At 44.9% G+C, this 22956-nt stretch overlaps 1 protein-coding gene across 2 annotated transcripts in view; it reads left to right on the forward strand.

Moving 5' to 3' along the window:
- The first annotated feature begins 1365 nt into the window (after positions 1-1365).
- SUSD5 (sushi domain containing 5) overlaps positions 1366-22956 on the forward strand; it is a 32973-nt gene continuing 11382 nt past the window's right edge. Inside the window, exons 1-4 of one of the 2 annotated variants that reach the window (XM_074345337.1) lie at positions 1366-2220; positions 8463-8640; positions 9943-10061; positions 21935-22123. In XM_074345337.1, the coding sequence (XP_074201438.1) occupies positions 2130-2220; positions 8463-8640; positions 9943-10061; positions 21935-22123 (577 nt within the window). In that variant the 5' untranslated portion in view covers positions 1366-2129. The remainder of the gene's footprint in view (positions 2221-8462; positions 8641-9942; positions 10062-21934; positions 22124-22956) is intronic. The other variant, XM_045520139.2, reaches the window with a different exon arrangement.

Consider the following 22956-nt stretch of genomic DNA (forward strand, 5'->3'; position numbering starts at 1 on the left):
TATAGCTCAAGTGGTAGAACACATGCATATCCCCCTGCCCCAGTACCTCCTCTAAAAACAAATAAACCTAATTACCTCCTTGCCTGCCAAAATAAAGTAATTAAATAATCATAATAATATATAAAATATTTTTAAAAGATAAACTTTAAAATATCATTAGGATTAGGTAGTAATATCCAACTGACAATTCAAAAAACATTAGTGGGCACAGCTCCTGAGGGAATCACTGAGTAATTCCTGCAGGTGCCTTCTAGCCCCTCTCCTTCACTCTCAGCGATAATCAGCCTTTAAATAGTCCCCTCCCACGGGGAGGGTATATCTCAAGTAGCAGTGTGCATGCTTAGGATGTGCGAGGTCCTGGGTTCAATCCCCAGTACCTCCTCTAAAAATGAACAAACAAATAAACCTAATTACCTCCCTGAAAAAAGAAAGTAAAAAAAAAAAAAAAAAAAAAGTCCTCTCCAGCCCAGACTTTTGAATTCTCACTCCTCAGGTTACCAGCTAGCTGTTAGAAGAGTAGCTAAGGAAACTCATTTACACTTACCTGCAAATGAATGTCAGGCCTCACTGCATTTAACACCCTAGAGTATTTGTATTTTAAAAGCAAAGTTTTATCTCACAAAGGAATTAATCACCGGTAATAGCTTTGTGGTTGACATTTGGGGAGGAAATACCTTCTTTGTAGACCTCAAAAATTATGTGAGCTGAAAAACGACACCTGTAGGAAAATCCGATGTGGGTCCAAATCCCAGTTCTTCACTTAAAAAGAAAGCAGTTAGTCTTTCAATGTCTCTGTCCTAGTTCATTGTCATGGGGGCAATCATCTGTTCCTTTTAGCACCAATCACTTGTTCAATCTTCCTTAAGTGTCTGTCTGTCTTAAGTGTGAACATTTTTAGGACAGACTGTAGCCTCATTCAGGGTCTAGCACAGAGGCGGGCAGGCTGTGGGAACTCAATAAACATGTGTTGACCAGCTCATGAAGAGGGAAGGAGTCTCTAAACTGCGGAGTGCTCCGGGTGTTATGACAATACTGATCTTTATCACTCTACCTATAAAGAATGCAAAACCCCTCATTCTGTTGATGGGAGACAGGACAGGGGTTGAGGGGGAAGAAAGAATCAATGTAGGGCAGGAACCACTGCAGTATAAGTCACTGGGTCACTTATTTATAATATAAAACGCCCAGCCCACCAGACTGAAAGAATCTTTTTTTCTTTTTTCGTGGGTCCCCGCCTTCCCCTTTAGTGGAGGTACTAGGGATTGAACCCAGGATCTCATGCACGCGAGGCAGGGACTCTACCACTGAGCTGTATCCACCCACCGTGACGCAGGAAATCTTGAACCTCAGGCCCTCTCCCGGTCAAGGAGCTCTAGTCTGGGAGCTATAATGGCGATGACAACCCCACCAGCGCTCTGGGTGTTCTTGGAGAAGTGTTACGGCGTCCCTGGAAAAGCCGTGAAGGAAGCGTCCCGAAGATGCCCCTTTCTGAGTGACTTTCAAGCTATACTTTAAGGGAAGAGGAGTCTCGCTAGTCCGTGCGTTTCACGGCCCACAGTGAGGTAGGCAAGTTAGATTTTTCTTTGTCATAAAAGTATTCCTCCGCTATAGGAGGACGCCAGCCCGAAAGTCAAGAGGCAGAGGGTAGCGTTTAACTGGCCTCCTGGAGGGGCTTGGCCTCTCAGACTGCGTCACCCTTTCGCCGCGGAGGGTCCTCAGGCAGGCAGGCGGGGGTTCCCAGCCGCCGGCTCTGCGCTCTCCCCGCCTCCCCGCGCCCTGACCCTCCTCCCCAGCGACGCCCAAGGAGCTCACCGTCCGGCACAGCCTCTTTTGGCACCGAGGCTTCCAGGTGCCCAGCACGAAGGCGGAGCCCGGCTACAGCCGCCTCCCCGGCGCAGCGGACGCGACCCCCAGGAGGTCGGGACCCCAACGCTGCGGCTCCGACGTCCCCAGCCTCGGCGTCTCCCCGCGCTCCTCCCTCTCAGCGTGCCGGGCGCGAAGCCCGCGAGGCGCGAGCGGAGCGCAGCGCGCAGAGCCAAGTGGAGCGCGTTGGGCAGTGGCCCCAGGGGCCCGCGCGCCGCGCAGCCGGAGCCCGCACTCCTGCCGGCCAGTCCGTGGACGCCCGGACCATGGCTGCCCAGGGCCCCAGTCCCCGAACCCGGCTCTGGGCGGCGGCCCTGCTCCTGCTCGGCCTTCCGCGCCTCTCCGTGCGGGCGGACGGTGAGTGTCCGGGAGGGCCCGCCGAGCGGCGGGCCCGGGGTGACGCGTGGGGTCTCGGCGGGGAAAGCGAAGCTCGCCGGGGCTACTCCCGCGGACCAGCCTAGAACACGGCAAACCTGGGAGGGAATGAGGCGAGTGGCAGTCCTGCGACCCTGCGACTCTGCGTCCCTCTCCCTGCTCACCGAGTCTCCCCGCGCCAAAACGCCCCCGGGGCGACTCACCGCTCACGCGGGGCGCGCACCGGAGAAAACCTGTGCTTTGGTCCTGCAACCCCGCTGCTAGTTTTCGCAAGATATCCATGAAGGTCTTCAAAATTAAATCACGTCCAGGGTGCCCTGGAACTTCCTCTGCAGAGATATAATTTCCCACGTCTGTTAAATGTGCTCCGGACGGCAAGGCCGGTGATTACAAGGCCCCCTCTGCATTTTGGCTTGGTCCAGGAAGACCTGAAAGATGAGTAGAAATCAGCTAGGCAAAATAGAGTGTCCTGGGGAGCGGGAATAGCACGAGCGAAGGCCCTGTGAGAGGCAGGGGAAGTGGGATAAATGATAGCTTGGCTGGAGCGAGAAGTACAAGGTAAGGCTGAACCCAGAGAAACAGATAAGGACCAGATTATTGCAGGCTCTGAGAATCGACCCACCTTTTTTGTTTGTTTGGGTTTTGAACCTGAATTCAGCTTTCAGTCCTTCCCTTAAATTAGCAGGACCACAGACTTAGATCAGTTCAGTTTCAAAAAAAAAAAAAAGCTAATTCAGCTGTGTTTTGATTTTGGAACAAAACCCTGTTGACTTGGTGCAGAAGGATCTCAAAGAAAAGAACCCAGCAGTTCTCACATCCATGAGTGGGCTCGAGTAAATCCAAGACCCGGACAAATTAGTTTGATGAAGGAAAAACCCCTCTGCTGACTTAGGACGCTTGTATATTTTAAAATGTCATTGCTATTTAACAAACAATATTGGGTGCAGGGAGAAGATTTGACAAAAGAAGCATGATGGTTAGGGAAAGGGAAAGGGGAAAACTGCCAGGTATTACCTTAGAATTTTTAGTGCCCTTTGGCCTGAGTGCAGCTAATGAAGGAGGTGTTTTATTTCTCCATGTCCTCGGAGGGTGTTAGAGGAGGAAACGTGAACTTAGAAGGCTTCTAGCGATCGCTGTTAATTTTTCATTGAGATCTAATTCATGTAAAAGTTACCATTTAAAAATGTACAATTCAGGTATTTTAAGTATAGATGTTACATTGTGCGACCATCACCACTATCTCATCCCTGAAACTTTTCATCACCCAAAACGAAGTCCCACACCTGTTAGCAACCAATCCACTCTCTGTTCATTCTTCACTGTAGTGCTTTTTCGCCTGACCTTGAGTCATGAAAATTAAGCTGATTTTAAAGAATGCGAGTAGAATAAATGGGAGCTAAAATGAACTTTTGAACAATGTATACTATTGTACCAATTTTAATTCCTTTTAAAGAAGTATCTCTGCAACTCATGAGGCTTTAGAGTGTCACCCCATTATGACTACTTAAGTGGAATACCAGATGGAAATGGATCAATATGTTGTGCCCGCCTGGCTTGACGTGGGTCATAGAAAATTGAAGGCAGAAATATCACTGAACAAGGTGGAAGTACTGACAGCACCGGAGCCTACTTTCTTGTTAACACTTGCCATAAATGCCTCTGTTTCTCCCTACTCCTTTATTTCCACCTTCCTTCTTCCCCAGTGGAGAATTATTAGTACATTAGCTGTCAAGAAACTCCATCTGCTGAGCTCCAACTTTTATAATACAGCCATTGAACTGAAGAATTATGACCTATATTATGAAAGGATTCTTTTCTTTACTAAATAATACGCTTGACTACACCACTTTGCACGTTTAGGTATTTGTGTTCTATGGTGATGAAAGGAGGAAGAAGAAAGGTTCACCTAAAGTGTGATGTGTGAAGACATTTGCAGAGAGAGAATCTGGAGTTATTACAAACTCCATGGACTTATGACAAATTAAGTCAATAAGATAAACTCATTTGAAAAACCTTTAGTTTTACATTTAACTGACTAGATATGAATCCCATACCTAAGAGAGACCTGCTACTGTATTCTGGAAGTGCTTTTGAAAGGGAAAAATCTTCACATTACCTGAATGAAAATGAACGGTGTGTGGGTAATGATTACAGGAAAAGAGTCATTAATTCAACAGATAATTTACTGAATGTCTACTTTATGCCAAGTACTATCCTTGCTGTGGAGGATAGAATGGAGAGAAGAAACAGGTCCTCGCGGTCAGGGAGCTTAAAATCCAATGGGGGAGACAGTCATTAAGCACATAATTACATGAATGAAATGTGAAATGGTAACTGCGATAAGTGATGAGATTAAGGGACAGAGGTACTATGAGAGCACATATGAGGAGATTTTTGACTTGGTGTAGGAAGTTCTGAAAGATGAGTAAGAATTAATTGGCAAAGAGGGGAAGAAAGAGTATCTGGACACAGAATAGCACGTACAAAGAAACAGTAAGAGGCAGAGAAGATGGGACATGTGATAAGAGACAAAGTGGCTGAAGCCAGGAGTCCAAGGTGGAAGTAGTTCAAGACAATGCTGGGGAAATTGATGCGGGGCCACATAGCCAAGTTTTGCTTTAATCCAAAAAAGGAGAGGAAGCCATTGAATGGTTTCCAGTAGTAGAGTGACTGATCAGACTTGCATTTTGAGAAGATCATCCTGAGAGTAGGGAAGATGGATGGGACAAGACTGGATGTAGAGCGACCATATAGGATGCTATTTCAGTGGTCCAGATGAGAGGGGGTGGGAGTGGAGAGGAGGATGGGGTGAATGCAAAGAGTCTGGAAGAGACCCTTTTTTTGAAGATAAAAAAGTGAGTCCTCTGTGTAAAGATGGTCTTTGAAACCATGTGTGTAGATGGAATCCTAGGGAAAGGTTTTACAGTAAGAAGAGATGACCTACTTCAGTTTCTCCATAGATTTTTGTCACTTAAGTAAAAATGTTTTATTTGTGGTTTCTTCTTTCAACTCATGATTCATTTAGGGGTGTGTGTGTGTGTGTGTGTGTATTTTTTTAATGGAGGTACTGGAGTTTGAACCTAGGACCTCATGCATGCTAAGCAGGCACTTTACCACTGAGTTATACCCACCCCCTCAAAGTATATTTTGTAATTTCCACACACAAGGGGATTTTTCTAGGTACCAGTTTATTATTGAGAGTTAGTATAACCCAGTGGTTAGGATCACTGGCATGCTGCCAAACTGTCTGGTTTTGTATCTCGGCTGTGCGATCTTGGACAAATCACGAATACTAAACCTTAACTATCAAATGAGGATAATAATAACACCTACATCATAGAATTGTTATAAGGATTAAATTGATGAACATTTATAAAGCAAATTGGACAACACCTGGCCCACAGTAAACACTCCATGCTGGGACTGGTTTGCTAGTATTTTTGTTGAGGATTTTCGTGTCTGTATATTTATAAGAGATGATGGCTAATAGTTTTCTTTTCTTGTGATGTCTTTTGTCTGGTATTGGTATTAGAGCAATGGTGGCCTCATAGAAAAAGTTGGGAGGTGTTGTTCCCCTCTGTTTTATTTTTTAAATGAGTTTGTAGAGAGTTGATATTATTTTCTCTTTAGATGTTTGGTAGAATTCACCAGTGACGCCATCCAAACCTGCGCTTTTCTTTGTGAGTAATTTTAAAATTACTAATTCAGTCTCCTTACTTGTTAAAGATCTAGTCAGATTTTCTATTTCTTCTTGAGTCAGTTTCAGGAGTTTGTCTTGTCTTCACAAGATTTCCACTTCATCCAAGTTATCTAATTTTTGGCATCCAGTTGTTTACAGTAGTGCTTTGTAATCTTTTTATTTCTGTAAGTGTGGAGCAATGTCCATCCTCTCATTCCTGATTTTAGTAACTCAAGTCTTCTTTCTTTTTTTCTTGGTCATTTCAGCTAAATGTTTGTCAATTTTCTTGATCTTTCCAAAAACCAACTTTTGCTTTTATTGATTTTCTTTATTGTTTTTCCTTTTCTACTTCATTCATTTCTGCTTTAATTCTTATTATTTCCTTCTTCTGCATGCTTTGGGTTTAGTTTGCTCTTCTTTTCCAGTATTTTAAACTAGAAGGTTAGGGTTTTTATTTGAGATCTTTTTTCTTATTTTGATGTAGGCACTGACAGTTATAAATTCCCCACTAGGCAGTACATAACTGCATCCCATAACATTTGTTCTCATTCATCTCAGGGTATTTGCTAATTTCACTAATTTCACTTCTCATTTTCTAATTCTCCTTTGTCTCATCAGTGTTTTAGAAGTGTGTTGTTTCATTTCCACCTGTTTATGAGTTTCCCAATTTATTTGTGTTGTTAATTAATTCTACCCCTAACTAGAGAAAATATTCCGTACAATTTTACTCCTTTTAAATTTACTGTGGCTTATTTTATTGCCTAGCATATGGACCATCCTAAAGAATGTTCTTCGTGCACTTGAGAAGAATGTGTGATTCTCCTGTTGCTGGGGACTGTTTTATATAATCACTGTTTACTTATATCTAACTGTGTATTGATTTTTTTCCCCTTTCCATTCCATCTTGCCTCTCAAATAATTTTCTTTCTCCCCCAAATACTTCCTTTAGTATTTCCTACAAAGAGGATCTGCTGGTGGCAAACCGTCTTGATTTTTAGCTTATCTGAAAAAATCCGTTTGTTTCACCTTTGTTCTTGAAATGTATTTTTGGTGAAGGTAGAATTCTAAATTTGCAGCAGTTTTTTGTTTTGTTTTGTTTTGTTTTGTTTTGTTTTTTTGCTAGTGATTGTATTCTTGCTTCCATCGCTATCGTTTTAGAAATCAGCTGTCAAACTGCTGCTGCTTTGAAAGTATTCTGTCCCTTCTCTCTGTCTGCTTGGACAGCATTCTCTTTGTCTCTGCGGTTCTGAGGCGTCACTGGTACACATTCCCTTACAGATTTTCTCCATCTTGGGATTTGGTGTTGGACTTCTTTAATCTCTGTACTGGAATATTTATCAGTTCTATGAAATTCACAGGCATTTTGTCTTCAGATATCACTTCCACCTCAGTTTTTTTCTCCTCTTTCCGGGAATTCTGATTCAAGTATATGTTAATCCTTATTCTTTCCTTCCTGTCTCTTTATTGTCTTAATATTTTCCATCTTTCTTGTTTCTTTACCACATAATTGGATGGTGTCATCTGATTTCTTTTCCAAGGATAAGTTCTCTGTTCAGATGTGTCTCATATGCAGCCAAACACATTTATTGCATTTTAAATTTATCAATTTAATTGTATTTTTTAACTTCTAGAAGTCCTATTTTGTTCTTTTTTGAATTAGCTAAGCCACTTTTTATAGTTTCCTATTCTTTGCAGCTATTTTCCAACTTGTCTTTTATTTCCTTAAATATAGTAATCATCATTGTCTTATAACATGCGTCTGTTAACACTAGTATCAGATTTATATTTTTAGGTCAGTTTCCACTATATGTTGTATCTGTTGCTTCTCACTCATGGTGCCTTGTTTCCTTGTACATTTTGTTGTACTTTACTGTCATACACCCAATAGTTTGTACCTCCCACTGCCCCTCCCTGCCACTAGTAACCACTAGTTTGTTCTCTGTATCTGTGCGTCTGCTTCTTTAAAGTTATACTTACTAGTTTGTTGTAGATTTTTAGATTTTTTAGATTTTTAGAATTTTTTTAGATTCCACATGTAAGTGATATCATACAGTACTTGTCTTTCTCTGACTTGTTTCACTTAGCGTCATGTCCTCCAAGTCCATTCACGTTGCTGCAAATGGTCAAATTTCATTCTTTTTAATGGCTGAGTAGTATTCCATTGTATATATATCTCCTTATCTTCTTTATCTAGTCGTCTGTTGATGGACACTTAAGATGTTTACATGTCTTGGCAATTGTAAATAATGCTGCTAAAAACCTTTTTAAAAGGAAGATTTGAAGGGTTCATCCAGGTAAACATGCCAGGGCAGATGGTTAATTTTTTTTTTTTAAGAAAATAGGAATAAAAAAATAGATGAAAACATTGGTGTAATTGTCATCACCTGGTCCCAGGGATGAGTGCAGTGGGGTGGCTGCTGCACTTGGGTCTTTAGGCAAGTGGGAAACTACAGTTCTGACACGTGTCTGCTGGAGAGTGAGTTTGCTGAGATTAAATTCCCATGGATGCTGGAGTCAGCCTGTATTTGTACTTGTCCTCACACAGGGAAGCTCTTTGTGCTGGAGGCTCAGAATGGCTCTCAGGGCCTGGACCTGGAGGCGGCTCAGCGTTCCTGCAAGAGCAGAGGTGCTCACCTGGCGTCTGCGGCCGAGCTGCGCAGGGTGGTCCAGGACTGCGCCTTCCCGGTGTGCACCACAGGCTGGCTGGCGGATGGCACCCTGGGGTAAGTCAGGCGAGCTGGGAGGAGCTCTCCTCCTCACTCACCCCGCTGCCTCACCAGGGCGGATTGAGGGGCCAGGATAGGCGGAGTGGTGTGCGTTCTTGCTTTGAGTTCTCATATGAAAACCTTTTTCAGTGCTTTATTATAAGGTAGGCTTTGCATCAGATGTTTTTACCCAACTGTAGGCTAATGTAAGTGTTCCAAGCACATTTAAGGTAGGCGAGGCTAAACTCTGATGTTCAGTAGGTTACGTGTATTAAATGCATTTTTGATTTACCATATTTTCTACTTACAATGGTTTTTGTGCAATATAACACTATCATAAGTTGAGGAAGATCTGTAATTACATAAAGCAGTAATAATAGTACAAAATACCAAAAAATCGTGAGGAAGTGTTTTAAGTATGTTAATACAAAGTATTTTTAAGTATTTTAAGTTGTATTGTTGGGAAAGAGGATAAAAATAACATTAAATGTTTATAAGTCGAGGAAGTTTGTTATAAGCTCTGGGGTAACCACTGAAAGAATAGTGAAAGGTAATTTAACTTCCAGACCAATGCAGGAGAAAAAGAGAATGCTGAAAAGAAATTCAAGCAATCAAAATATGGGAAAGAAAAGAGAGGAAGACAGGAAAAAGATCAGAAATAGAAAGATAGCAGATTTAAATTCAAAGAGATGGTGTGATTAAATTAAGTAGATGTGATGCTCTGATTAGGAAATAAAGATCATCGGATGAATATTCTTAAAGTTCTACTATTTTCTGCTTATGAAAGATATCCCTAAATAAATCATGGGGCAAAATAAATTACAATGGAAATAAGCATAGATGCAGACCTGAATGATACTAAAATACGCTCAAAACTCGCGGGATGCTGCTAAAGCTATACCTGGAGGGAATGTAAAGCGCTAAGTGCTTGTGTTAGAAAAGGAAAGAGACTGAAGGTTCATGAACTAGTGATTCAGCTTAAGAAATCTGAAAACAACAGCAAAGCAGACCCCCCCAGGAAAAGGGAACGAGTAAAGAGCAGAGCAGAACTTGATGAAATGAAACCCACACATAATGCTAGAAGAGATCAACAATGCATTGCCTCTGAAGCTTGAACTGATACGTGTGACCTCAACTCAAGCATCACCTGTATCTTTCTGATTTTAGACCTTTGGGTAGAGTGTTTCGGTATTGATACTTTCAGCCCAAACGCCTGAATCAGGAAAATCTCTGCCGATTCAGAGCTGACAACAGAAAAGAAAGGTTCTCTCCCAGTTTTGGTTAGTTCTCCTAACCCGGCGTCTTCTTTGTCTGTTTCAGGGCAACCGTGTGCAGCAAGGGGAGTGGTGAACAGCAAATCATGAGAGCTGTTGATGTGAAAATTGAGAGCAACCCGGTTCCCAGTGGCACATACAACGCCCTTTGTATTAAGGATGAAGGTCAGTGCCAGAGCCGTTATAAAGGTTTTGAAGGATTGTCCTCTTAGGCTGTGTTCTCTAGAGGCTGACCTTAGGAGAAGGATTCACAGAACATCGTGTATCTGGAAGTCTTTCAAAGAAAAGCCAACAGGGCAGTGGGGCAGCGGACAGGGAAAGGAAGAGGGCAGGCGCTGGTGCAGCATTAAGGAAAGTGCATAGTGGCAGTGAGGTGAGGTGGGGGGTAACTTTGGCTCAATCCCACACGGGATCTCTGGAGACAGTGACCACAGGTCACCACAGTTTTCTTGGTCGGGGGTGAGAGAACAGGGGTATTTATACCACTGCCCCGTCAGACTTTGGTTAAGGGCTGCTTCACGGAGATATAACTTCCAGCCTGTTCTTGATTTCAGTGTGCTCAGGCAAAGGGTTCCAATAGCCCACTTCACCCTCCAGCAAAGATGCACAGGTGCCCACCAGGAGCCCTCGTGCACAGGAATGGCAAAGGTCTCTGGGAGTAAGAGCAGACCCCCGGAGGTGTCTGCTACAGCTGCTGACATAGCTTGTCTTTCTGTCTGTCTTCATGGTGGACGGCACATTAAAAAGATGGGGGAGGGGAATCCTTTTTTTCCCTAAAGGAAATTTATAGGATTTAGGAAACTGCCCCCAGGAAGGAAAATTCAACTTCCTTCTGGAAAATCAGCTGAGTGGTGAGAGGAGGAAACCATAAAGGAATCGCCAGGGCGGTATTTCCTGTGCGCTGGAATAAGTACACTTTCATGATCAGAAACACATGCTGTTGAAAGGGAATTTTCATGCAAATGGGCAGAAAGCCATCAGTCGTGGAAATCAGCACAGGTACTGCCTGGCTGCGCACTGGTCTCATCTGGGAAGCTGTAAGAAAGACTGGGTGCCAGCCCTAGAGATTCTGGTATGAATGTTCTGGACATTGGGGTTTTCTTAAGCTCACCAGTGATGATAACATGCAGCCCAGTTTGAGAACTGCTTCTCTAATGCAGAGATTCCCAAAGCTCACTGATGATGAGAAATACCAGATGAACTTATTAGAAAGATAAACTTCCAGGCAGCATCCCAGAGGCACCAAATCCCAATCTCCAGGGAAGGGATCAGAGGAGTTGTAAATCAAAGGGCCACAGGGAATGAATGCTACGCTCCGGCTGGTGCGTGTTAGATGTTTATTGGTGGTTGGCGTCTCTGCTGCTTTGGGGTCTCGCTCCGAGAAGGGCTCTACATTTGCTGATTGCAATGGAAGAGTCTGTTGGGAGAGTCTCCTGATATCATTGGTCCAGTCAAACAGCCAAATAATGTGGCCATAATCTGGAAAGGCCTGGGGACAGCAACACCCATGGTTTGTTTTTAAAAACCACGTAAGTGTATTTAAATGATCCTTTGAATCCCAAACGTAGGCAAAGGTTCAGATCCCTGAGGGAGACAGGACAGAGCCAGAAGAAAACCAGCATGACTTTCTCTAGTGATTGCAAATAGGTATGTAGGGTTCTTGAGTCTGATCTCTTGCCCCTGATGAACAAGAGATATCCATTAGCTTTTGCTGTGTAACGTACCACCCCCAAATGTAGTGGCTTAAAATAACAACAGTGTGTCTAGTTCACTATTTTTGGGGGGGAGTGGGCAGCAATTTGTGTTCTTCTGCTGATCTCAGCTGGGCTCATTCACAGTCAGCTGCTGGGTAAGGGCTTTGCTTCTGGGCACTGGCTGGCTGTTGGCTGTGGTGATGGGGAGGACTGAGCCATGTTTTGCTCATCACCCAAGAGGATAGCCTGGACCTCCCACCTCACAGGCCTTCAAATAGGTGGTGTGTGTGCAAGTCTGTGCCCCCTTGTCCTCAGCTGTAGTACCTGAAGCCAGAGGCTGCAAATACCTGCTCACATCCTATGAGGCACCAAGGTCAAAAGTGACCCCAAAACTGAGTTCCCGCCACACTGATGTCACGTGCCTCCTGATGCTTTGCGCTCAGAGGAGCACAGCTTCAGTTCAGTCGCGTTCCTGCCAGAAGTGCGTAGCTTGAATCTGATCACGAGGAAACGTTAGCCAAACTCAGATTGAGAAACATCCTACAAAATGACTGGCCTATACTCTTTTTCAAAATGTCAAGGGTAAGAAAGACAAAGAAAGGCTGTTCTGGATTAAAACAGACTAAGAAGACGTGACAGTGAAATACAGTTGGTGGTCCTGGAGCTCCCGGACCAGGAGAAGATAGCTATAATTGATGGAATCTGAATATGGATAATGAATCCAATAACAGTATTGAATCAATGCTTAAATGTCCTGATTTTGGTAAGTGTACTGCAGTTTATGTAAGAGAATATCCTTGTTCTTGGAAATGGGTTCCAAGGTTTTTAGAGACAAAGAGACATCGCATCCACAACTTATTCTCAAGTGATTCAGAAAAGAGTGACGGACATAGATACACATGTATACACGTTCATATAGATGTGTGTGTGGGTATGTATGATATGTGTGTTCTCTTTATATACAGATATCTACATCTACACAAAACTGTATCCACCTGTCTAGAGAGAGAGAATGATAAAGCAAATGGGGAGAAATGAAACCAGATTGGTGAATCTGGATGAAGGGTTTATTGGAGTTCCTGATTCTTGAATTTTTTCTATAACTTTGAAATGATATGAAAATAAAAAACTACCTCCCAAATGATCTGCATACTCCTCCCAAAATAACAGTAAAAACAGGAAAGCACAAAGCAAAACCAAAGAAAACCAAAAAACCCTCTGAATCCTGGGGAGCCAATATATAAAGCAAATTCACGATGCCTGTCAGCGAACCAACGTGCGCACCAGTGCTGTTTTAGCAGAGTGAGCACTGTATGTGGTTCTTAGAATCAAAGTAGCTAGCAGTTCTCCAGTGAAGACATACAAATGGCCAATAGGCACATGAAAAAATGCTCAATATCGCTAATTATCAGAGAAATGCAAATCAAAACTACAATGAGGTGTTACCTCACACCAGTCAGAATGGCCATCATTCAAAAGTCCACAAACAATAAATGCTGGAGAGGCTGTGGAGAAAAGGGAACCCTCCTACACTGCTGGTGGGAATGTAGTTTGGTGCAGCCATTATGGAAAACAGTATGGAGATTCCTCAAAAGACTAAAAATAGACTTATCGTATGATCCAACTATCCCACTCCTGGGCATATATCCAGAGGGAACCTTAATTCAAAAAGATACATGCACCCCAATATTCACAGCAGCACTATTTACAATAGCCAAGACATGGAAACAACCTAAATGTCCATCAACAGATGACTGGATAAAGAAGATGTGGTATATTTATACGATGGAATACTACTCAGCTGTGAAAAAGAATAAAACAATGCCATTTGCAGCAACATGTATGGACCTGGAGAAAGTCATTCTAAGTCAAGTAAGCCAGAAAAAGAAATAAAAATACCGTATAATATCACTCATATGTGGAATCTATTAAAAAAGACAAACTTATTTATAAAACAGAAACAGACTCACAGGCATAGAAAACAAACTTATGGTTACCAGAGGGAGAAGAGGGTGGGAAGGGATAAACTGGGAATTCAAGATTTGCAGATGCTAACTACTATATATAAAATTGATAAACAAATTTATACTGTGTAGCACAGGGAACTGTATTCAATATCTTATAGTAACTTATGGTGAAAAAGAATATGAAAATGAATATATGTATGTTCAGGTATGACTGAAGAATTATGCTATACACCAAAAATTGACACAACATTGTAAACTGACTATACTTCAATAAAAAATGTATTTAAAAAAAAAGAAAAGAAACTCAAAGTGCTCGAGAGCCATGCATCCCAGAGCAATTGACCTGAGCCTTGCCCGCCCCTCCCCCCACCTCCAGGTCCATGGGGAGGGGCTTGGGTGGGGGAAACTGGAGTCTTGTTCCTACAGGGCAACTCGTGAGGCGGTTTCAGGCAGGCAATGAAGGGGCTCAGGAATGCTTGCGGAGGCGGGATTAGCGTCAGAGGGCTACTCTCTCTTGGGCTTTGCAAAAAAGCAGGATGGATTCCCCAAGGTGTGTTCAGAGAGCCCTCTGTCCCTGTTCCTCTGCCTTTCAGCCTTTAGAAAGAGCATGTAAACCCCTCTCACTTGGCTCTCCACTTTTCCTCAGTGGAGCCTTGTAGAAAGTCAACAAGGGACAACTGTGTGCCAAAGGAAGGTGTAGCACCTCGGCAGGACCCGAGAAGAGGTTCCTGGGGAGTGCAGGTGAGATCTGGCTCAGCAGATGCCTGCCCATGTGCAGTGGCACCTCCAAAGGTTGCCTTTTTGCTGGCGATGTTTCGTGGCTCTTAGCCCTTGGGCTGCTGCTTCTCTCCGGCAAGACAGGAAGAATGAAGGGTGCTAATTCCAAAAGTGGCAGACGTGTGCCTTGTAAAGAGCCCAGAAGGAAAACCGAGCCTGTGGAATGTTCGGGCAGCTTCCTCCTGTGTTCCTCTTTTGAAATAAAGTTCATCATGAATGTAGACATTTCTCATTTTCCTTCCAGTATTTTTGTTTCACTGACAGTGAATTTCCAGTCTGGTGGTGATCTCACTTAAACTAATAAGTGAAGTTATTTTTAACCAACTGGATGTTGATGAAGTAAGCTGCCTCCACTTGGGTTCTCTGGCATTGCTTCTCTTGGCAGCTGGTCCGTGGGGTCGACGGCGTGGGGTCTGGAAGCTTTGAGTCTCCTCTTGTCTTCCCCCTGTGGCACCCGTGTCACTTAGAGTGTGCTTCTGTTTCTCTCCCTCTAAGCCAGGGCTGACCTGGCCACTGTACCCAGCGGCCCACCTCATCTTAGCATTGTGTTCCACCTCCTGTGCACACATTACTCCTGCCTGTATTCCCCATAAAGACAGAAATGGAATGATTCTCTTCCTCTGTGTCATCAACAAGAGAGCCCGATGCTCACCTCTCAGAGCCATCAGGAGTTGCTGAGGGTGGTCAATTCCCAGGTCTGCCTACAGGAGGCGCTATGCCTCAAGATGGGCTCTGGGGAAATTGATGGGAAACTGGAGTCTTGGTCCAGTTGGTGATGGGAGACTGGAACCAATGAGTTTCAATGCTTTGAGCAGATGGTAGCATTTATTTAGTTCAGGGTCTCCCAAGGGAGTGTGGAAGAGACTGCACTCATTACCAGTGACGTCATTGACATGGCATTGGCCATTTGTTAATGTGTTTGTCCAAGGTAATACAAAGCAGGACTCACACTTGATGTGCTTCAGATAGATAGATGAATGAATAGATGGATGAACGGATGGATGGATGGATGGATGGATGATAGGCAGGTAGATAATCAGGGACTGACGACTCATCTCCACCCTCAAGGAGTTGACAGTGTTTAAGGACAAGTGAGCGATGGATGCATTTCCGTTACACAAAGGAGGAGGGTGATTAGAGACACCACCTGAGGCAGTGGCAGTTGAAGTGGAATTTGAAGGACTTTGTTTCCTGGAGATAAGATGAGGGAAAAGAGGGCACTGCAGACAGAGAGAACAGCTGGAGCAGTGACAGGAAATCTAAAATCCCAGTGGTTTCAGGGGGACTAGCTCCAGGCCAGCCCCTGTACTAATGCTTCAGGAGAATGAACTGGGTTCAGAACACCCTTGGGGACTTGAGTGGCTGCCGGGCAGGTCTGAGGTGGCTGCAAAGGGCGACCCAAATAATCCCACTGCGGTTTGCAGTGAGGCCCCCTCCTCCGCCACCCACTCACCCAGGCCTGGACGGCATCCGGTCTGATCTGGGCCAGATCAGTCTCAACACACAAACAGCCTGCCCCCAGGAATTCCAAGTGTCTGGCCACCAGAGAAACGGTGCTAATGGGTCCTAGCGCCCCCGGGGCAGATATCTCTGTGACAGCTTTGTGGCTGGAGCTGTAGATGGACTTTTCCATGTCGGAGCTACTGAGAGGAGCCCGGGCCCCACCGGAGTGTGGGTGCGACCCATCCGAGCGTTCAGGTGATTGTTCGTGGCCTCCTGTGTGAGGGGGAGTCCGAAGTCCGCCCCCAACACACACACACGTGAATTCCCAGAGCTGAGAACTCCAGGAGCAACTCCGTTCTCAGGACTTAGAGATCCTTGACCGGTGCTGCCCCACCACCGCCTCTGGACCTGCGAGGGCCACTGGCTTAGAGAACTTTTCTACACAGCGTCCTCACAGGGCTCAGCGTTCCGGAGGAGGATGGAAAATGGAGCGCAAGATGCGCTCCGGTTAGAGCGGGGACCACCCAGACATTGACGGGGATGCTCACCAGGAGGATGTGCTGACCTCTCCATCCCCTCCACCAGCGGCGACAGGCTCAGAGAGAGGCTGCCCAGGCCACAGACAGCGATGTGGAGCTTCCTGACCCCAACGCCCAGGTGTTCTGCTGCGTCCTCGGCCCTCGGGGCGAGGCGGGCGGGGCAGCCTGCATCCTCGGGTCGCAGAACAGCGGCCGCAGGGCGGCTCTCTTCACAGACTCGGCCCCTCTCTGGCGTGGGCTTGGCACCCCCAACTGCCGGCTGCACTTCTGTTTATGCTTAAAAAGAATTCTTGTCTATCCCCGGCCCTTCATGCCTCATCATCTGCTGGTGAGGACGAGCTGAGAGAAATGTCCAGGATGTGGGAGAACCCTGAGTGCCGGGCGGGGCAGGGTTGGGGCAGGGCGGAGGCCACCTGGTGGGTCAGGGGAGGTGGGCCTGGACCACCCCCATCACTGGATCACGCTGGCAGGGACGCAGCATTTTCACTCTAGCACATGCCTGCCTTGGGAGCCCGTGATCTGAACCACCAGGATTTCGGACTCAGATGCAGTTCAGATACAGAGCTTCTGCTTTCTTTCTGTATCCTAGGCACCTGCCCATACCCATCAAGGCCTGATCTGCTTCAGTTACTCAGTAGTAAGGTCATTTAAAGGTCTGTCTTCCCAACACAGCGACTCAAGTCCACACAACTAACTCTTCTAGGATAACTTTAGGGCAATTCATGTCCTCATCAAGTTGCTACTCCATGTCCCTTTAGCTACCATCCCATATCTCTCTTCCCTTCATGGCCCTAAAATTCCTCCACATTCGTGGTCCCCAGGGTCATCCCACCCATCATGCCCTCATTCCTCTGTCCACTGCTTTCTGGCTTCTATCTGTCCTATTGGGTGAAACTGCTCTCACCAAGGTTACTGGTAGCTTCCCTGTGGCTAAATATAGTAGCCATCTCTCCCCCTGCAATTTACCTGCTTTTTCTGCAGCCATGGTCCTTGAAATACAGTTTCCCTTGACTTCCTTTGGGTCTTCTTTGTATCTGTCTGGCTGCTATGGTGACCTCTGTGAACTCGTCATTCTCTGCTCACCCCTCTGGGGCTCTGACCTGGGCTCTCGCCTCCCCTCACTCAACTCTCTAGGGACTTCAGTTTTCAACTAAATTCTCATTAATTCCAAATCATCTTCTCAAGCCTACATCTCTCCACTAAGCCCCAGATTCCATACATGCAGCTACTTATGGACCCTTCTCTTGCACTTAAAACTCCACAGGTCCTTAACCTCCCTTTCTCATCCCTTGCCCCACCCCCTCCCCTTTCCCCTACAGCTTTTCAATCATAACTTCTGAAAAACAAAAACAAAAACAAAAACCTCCTTTCTCAGCATCTCCAGGATCTCCTGGCTCTTGCCTCTGCACCTCACTTCAGCTCTTGTCCTACCATCCTGGGCATCCTAACTGGTCCTCAAATTCCCAGGCTTGTTTCCTCAATCCAGTCTCTACCCTGCAAACGGTGCTCCTTCTAAAGTGCCAAGGAGATAGTGTTATTTCCTGTTTTAAACTCTTTCATGGTTCCCCATTCTCCACCAGATAAACTCCAGACTTCATTGTAGTTTTGATTTGCATTTCTCTGACAATTAGCAATACTGAGCATCTTTTCATGTGTCTGTTTCCACCTGTATGTCTTCATTGGAGAAATGTCTGTCGAGGGCCTCTGCCCATTTTTTTGATTAGGTTGCCTGTTTTGTTTTCTTTTTGTTACTGAGTTACATGAGCTGTATATATTCTGGAGGTTAAACCCTTGCCAGTCAGATTGTTTGCATGTATTTTCTCCTGGTCCGCAGGTTGTCTTTTCATTTTGTTTATCCCATTGAGGTATCTTAAAGCAAATGTTGGACATTATATCATTTCAGTCTAGAACATTTTAAAAATAATTCTTAGGAGGGGAAACAGGAACAAGCATTATGTAGATTCCAGTTGATAGTAATTGATTTAAATGTATTGATTGACCCAGGACTTAACTGCCTATGACCTTGCTGACATCTTGCAAACACTGTAGTATTACCAGGGTCAAAGGCCCACAAGTTGGAAACCATTCTCTCAAGGCATGGATTCTTGCCAAATCCAATTCCCCTTTGGAGAGACTGTGAATAATTTTCAACCATTTATACCTCCTGCTGAAAAAATTACAAATTTTCTGGAGGGGAGGAATTTTTTTAATTAACTTATTTCATTGAGATTGAATTTACATTAGCAAAACGCACAGGTCTTAAGTTTGATAAGTTTTGATAAATGTACACACTTGTGGAATCAACACCCAATCAAGTTATGAAACATTTCCTTCACCCAGAAAGTTCCCTGGAGCGCTTTTCCAAAAAGCCTCTGCCCCTCCCCATTCCAGCAAAGCCAGCAATCTCTGTTCTGATTCCCATTACCGTATATTAGTTTTACCTGTTTTCGAGGGTAGTTTTGTTTTGTTTTGTTTTTTAATCTAGAACAAGGATGGTCCCTGGATGAAGTGTGTTACTATCACCTATGAACTTGTTATAAATGCAAATTCTTGGGCCCTAATCATGACCTACTGAGTCATAAACTCAAAAACACAGCTCTCTGTGTGTGTGTGTGTGTGTGTGTGTGTGTGTGTGTGTGTGTGTTTGTGTGTTTTACAAGCCCTGCAGGGATTCTGACACACGTTCAAATTTGAGAAGTGCTGATATAATAAAAATCCACAAACCACAACTGCCACCTGCAGAACTATTGAGAAGGAGCAGTAATGATTCCCCACATGTAACTTTCTCCAGAGAAGAGGGTCCAAGTAGGACCAACTATTTCCCGTAGCTCACTTGCGGGGTTCAAGTTGGGAAGGTTAGCGAAAGGAACGAATCCAGGTTGCACCTGGAAATGAGTGGTGTTTTTGGCCTGCACTTGGTTGTGTTAACACATAGAACTGTTGTCCTGGAGCTGCTGAAATCACACCAGCTAAGAAGCAGTGTGTTTCCTGCCTTGGACATTTGTGGGAAATCCAGGAACACGTGGTATGTGTGCCGAGACTCTCGGGAGCGTTACTGTGGTTTTCCTCAGCCAGACTCTAGCCCATGGTGTTCTGGAAAATAACCGTGAGGAATAAGATCCCATGGGTCTGGCAGGGTGTGAAGTTGGCCTGAAGTCCTCCTTTATCTACTCTCAAAACAGTTACCCTGCTCCTCGATTTTCCTTCCAAGGAGTTGCGGTTGTGTTCCGCAGACAGGGCTGTGTGAGACTGAATGTATTTAGCAGTCCTTTGAAAGTGAGTGAATGAGGAAGGGCCTCCAGTTCCCAGAACTAGATGCTGGTAAGAGGACAAAACACTGGGATATCCAGCTGGGGTCCCAGGAGCTGAGGATGGTAGGACAGAGAGGGAACCTTTCTTCCCCTGAGATACCAACTGGAATTTGGTCCAACCTGACTTGACTGAGGAGGATGACTCTGATCTATTCTCATCAGGATGTGCTGCTCAGACTACGTGAACCCAGTGGAGGTGCCCCGGGTTTGTGGCAACTTTCAGATGGGCTGCCTGTCCCTACTTGCCCCATGGGTGAAACAAGCACTCGATCTCCTGGCTCCTCGGTCAAGGTGGTTTGTGTTAAAATGCAGCACTCTGTGCTGACTCCCTGAAGTACAGCCACGTTCCTTTACACTCAACATCTCTCGTGTTAAAGAACATGTATAGCAATGACTCTCTTTGAGAAAGTGATACCCAAACTATAAGCCCTCAGGCCACTCAGGGTGGCTTACAGCACAAAGTATATTTTCTTTTTTCATCTTTTCTCAGCATAATTTCTTTTAAGCAATATAAGGACTAAAGGCTTTCCTTTCCAACATCAAAAATTAGAAGAGAAAATTTGAATTAAAAATTATTGCCCTTTTTTTTTAAAAGCATCATTGCATCACTGTGATGCAGCAATTTTATTTCTAGTTTATCCTAGTGAAAGAAAATATAAAAATATACACATGGAGGGGGGAGGATATAGCTCAGGGGTAGAGTGCATGCCTAGCATGCATGAGGTCCTGGGTTCAATTCCCAGTACCTTGAATAAATAAATAAATAAACCCAAAAGCAAACCAACCAACCTAATTACCCACCCCCAAAAACACAAACAAAAATATACACACTGGGATGTTTATTGTAGCATTGTTTAAAATAGTGAAAACTTGGAATCAGCATAAATGTCTGTCTAATGATTAAACAATGTGTGCTACAATGTAGTCTTTCAGAAGATTGAGGTAAATGGTACTAATGTGTCAAGAGCTCTAAAACATTAGGGGAAAAAGGACTTCGGTTTCTAGTCCAGCATGAAAGAAAAGAAACCAAATCAATAATTAATAACCTTCCAAAACAGAAAGCACCAGGTCCAGATGACTTCACTGGTGAATTCTACCAGACATTTCAGGAAGAAATTACACCAGTTCTCTACAATCTCCTCCAGAAGTTAGAAGCAGAGGGACTACTTCCTAACTCATTCTGAGACCAGCATTACTCTAATACCAAAGTCAGATAAAGACGTTACAAGAAAAGAAAATACAAACTATTATTTCTCGTGAACATAGACTCAGAAACCTCAACGAAATACTAGCAATTTGAATCCAACAATGTATAAAAAAGAATTATACACCATAACCAACTGGGATTAATTTTAGGTATGCAAGACTGTTTCAACATTCCAAAAGCAATTAATGTAATCCCACAGATCGAAAGGCTGAAGAAGAAAAAGCACAAGGTCATACTGATAGATGGAGAAAAGCATTTGACAAAACCAGTTGCCACTCATGATAGAAACTCAGCAAACTAGGAACTGAGGAGAACTTCAACTTGGTTAAGAATGTCTGCAAAACACCTAGAGCTAACGTCGCACTTAATGGAGGGAACCGTGAAGCTTCCTACTAGATCAGGAACAAGGCAAGAATGCCCCTTCTTTTTTTTTTCTTTTTTTTTTTTTTTTACATTTTTTTTATTGAGTTATAGTCATTTTACAATGTTGTGTCAAACTCCAGCGTAGAACACAATTTTTCAGCTATACATGAACATACATATATTCATTGTCACATTCCTTTTTTTCGCTGTGAGCTACCACAAGATCTTGTATATATTTCCCTGTGCTATACAGTATAATCTTGTTTATGTAGAATAGATAAACAAGAATGCCCCTTCTTACCAGTGCTTTTTTCAGCATCACACGGGAAGTCCTGCTGTACCGCACACTCTGTCATGGATCAGCACTTGACAAAGAGCACCTACCACTTCTCTAGCTAAGGCAAAGGGAAGCTTGCTGCTGGGCGTATGTCTCTGGGTCCGCCTTCCAAGCAGACATTAGAGGGTAATGTTGCCTGACAGTTTTAAAATATAAAGTTGTAGCACATTGTAGCACATGTATTCATTCAAGTATTTTTTGAGTGCCTCCTCCGTGACAGGCATTCTGCCAGGTGCAGGTGTTGCCAGGGTGAAAGGAGGTCTCAGTTTAGGGCACAGGCCACACCCACAGGGGTGGGGTTAGGGGTGGGGAGGGGGGGTGCTTTTTATGTTTTCTTTTCTCCCAGGCTGAAAAAGTCCTGCAGAATTTGGGAAAACTGATTGTGATTCCTTGTCCTCAGAGAAGCCGTGTGGAGACCCGCCCTCGTTCCCACACACCATCCTGCAGGGACGCACCGGCTTGGAGATGGGGGATGAGCTGCTGTACGTGTGCGCCCCGGGTCACGTCACCGGCCGGCGCGAGAGCGCCTTCACCTTGCTGTGCAACAGCTGCGGGGAGTGGTACGGGCTGGTGCAGGCCTGCGGGAAAGGTAAGCTGGGCCGCTCGCCTCCACCTGCCCACCTGCTGCCCGCTCAGCGGCTCCACCTGGCTGGCCCTCCTCCACGCGGTCCCCTGGAAAAGAGGCTTCCAGATGGTCCCCAGTTCTGGGCCTGAGAACATCACCGCTTGGGTGCTGGGTGCTGGCACAGCATTTCCCAGCTGGGGGTGAGGGGTGGATCAAACCTTTTCTTCTCTGAGGACAGAGTTGACCTTGGGTTAACCTTCTAAGCTTATTTCCCTGGAAATGTGATGGAGATGAGGTACCATAAGGAACAATGCTTAGGGTAAAGATGCCCCCGGATTGGTAAAGTGGGCTGGAAGGGCTGTCCTGAATACAGGGTAGGAAGCCCAAAGTTGGTGGTGATTCTTGTGACTGGGCATGACCCCTGTGAGGACCCTGAGAGCTGTGACAGGGTTGTAACAAGAGGCCTGTCCCCAGATGGCCCCATTCCATCGTCATCATATACCTGGCTCCTGCATCTCCCTGCTGCTCAGCCCCTTGGGAATTGTCCCAGTGGCAGAGATCACTCTCTCCTATGACTCCATGGGCCTCAGGCCAGACCCTGAATGGTCCCCTGACCCCACAGGGCTCCTCTCTCTCCGGGACTCCGTCAGGGACCACCTTTCTGACACATCCTGACTTGTGGGCACCAAACAGAGGCTGGTTCTATAGCACGGGATGACTCTGGCACCACGGTGTTACTGCATTTATAGGACAGTTTGTCCTTAGAATGTCCCACAGGTCCTATGAGAGAACCACAGTGAGACTAGGGCGCTGCCTTGTCTGTGAGCTTCACCCACATTGCTGTCTGAGCCGTGGTT

Source organism: Camelus bactrianus, chromosome 17 (genome assembly GCF_048773025.1).
Source record: "Camelus bactrianus isolate YW-2024 breed Bactrian camel chromosome 17, ASM4877302v1, whole genome shotgun sequence".
In the NCBI taxonomy this organism is placed as follows: domain Eukaryota; kingdom Metazoa; phylum Chordata; class Mammalia; order Artiodactyla; family Camelidae; genus Camelus; species Camelus bactrianus.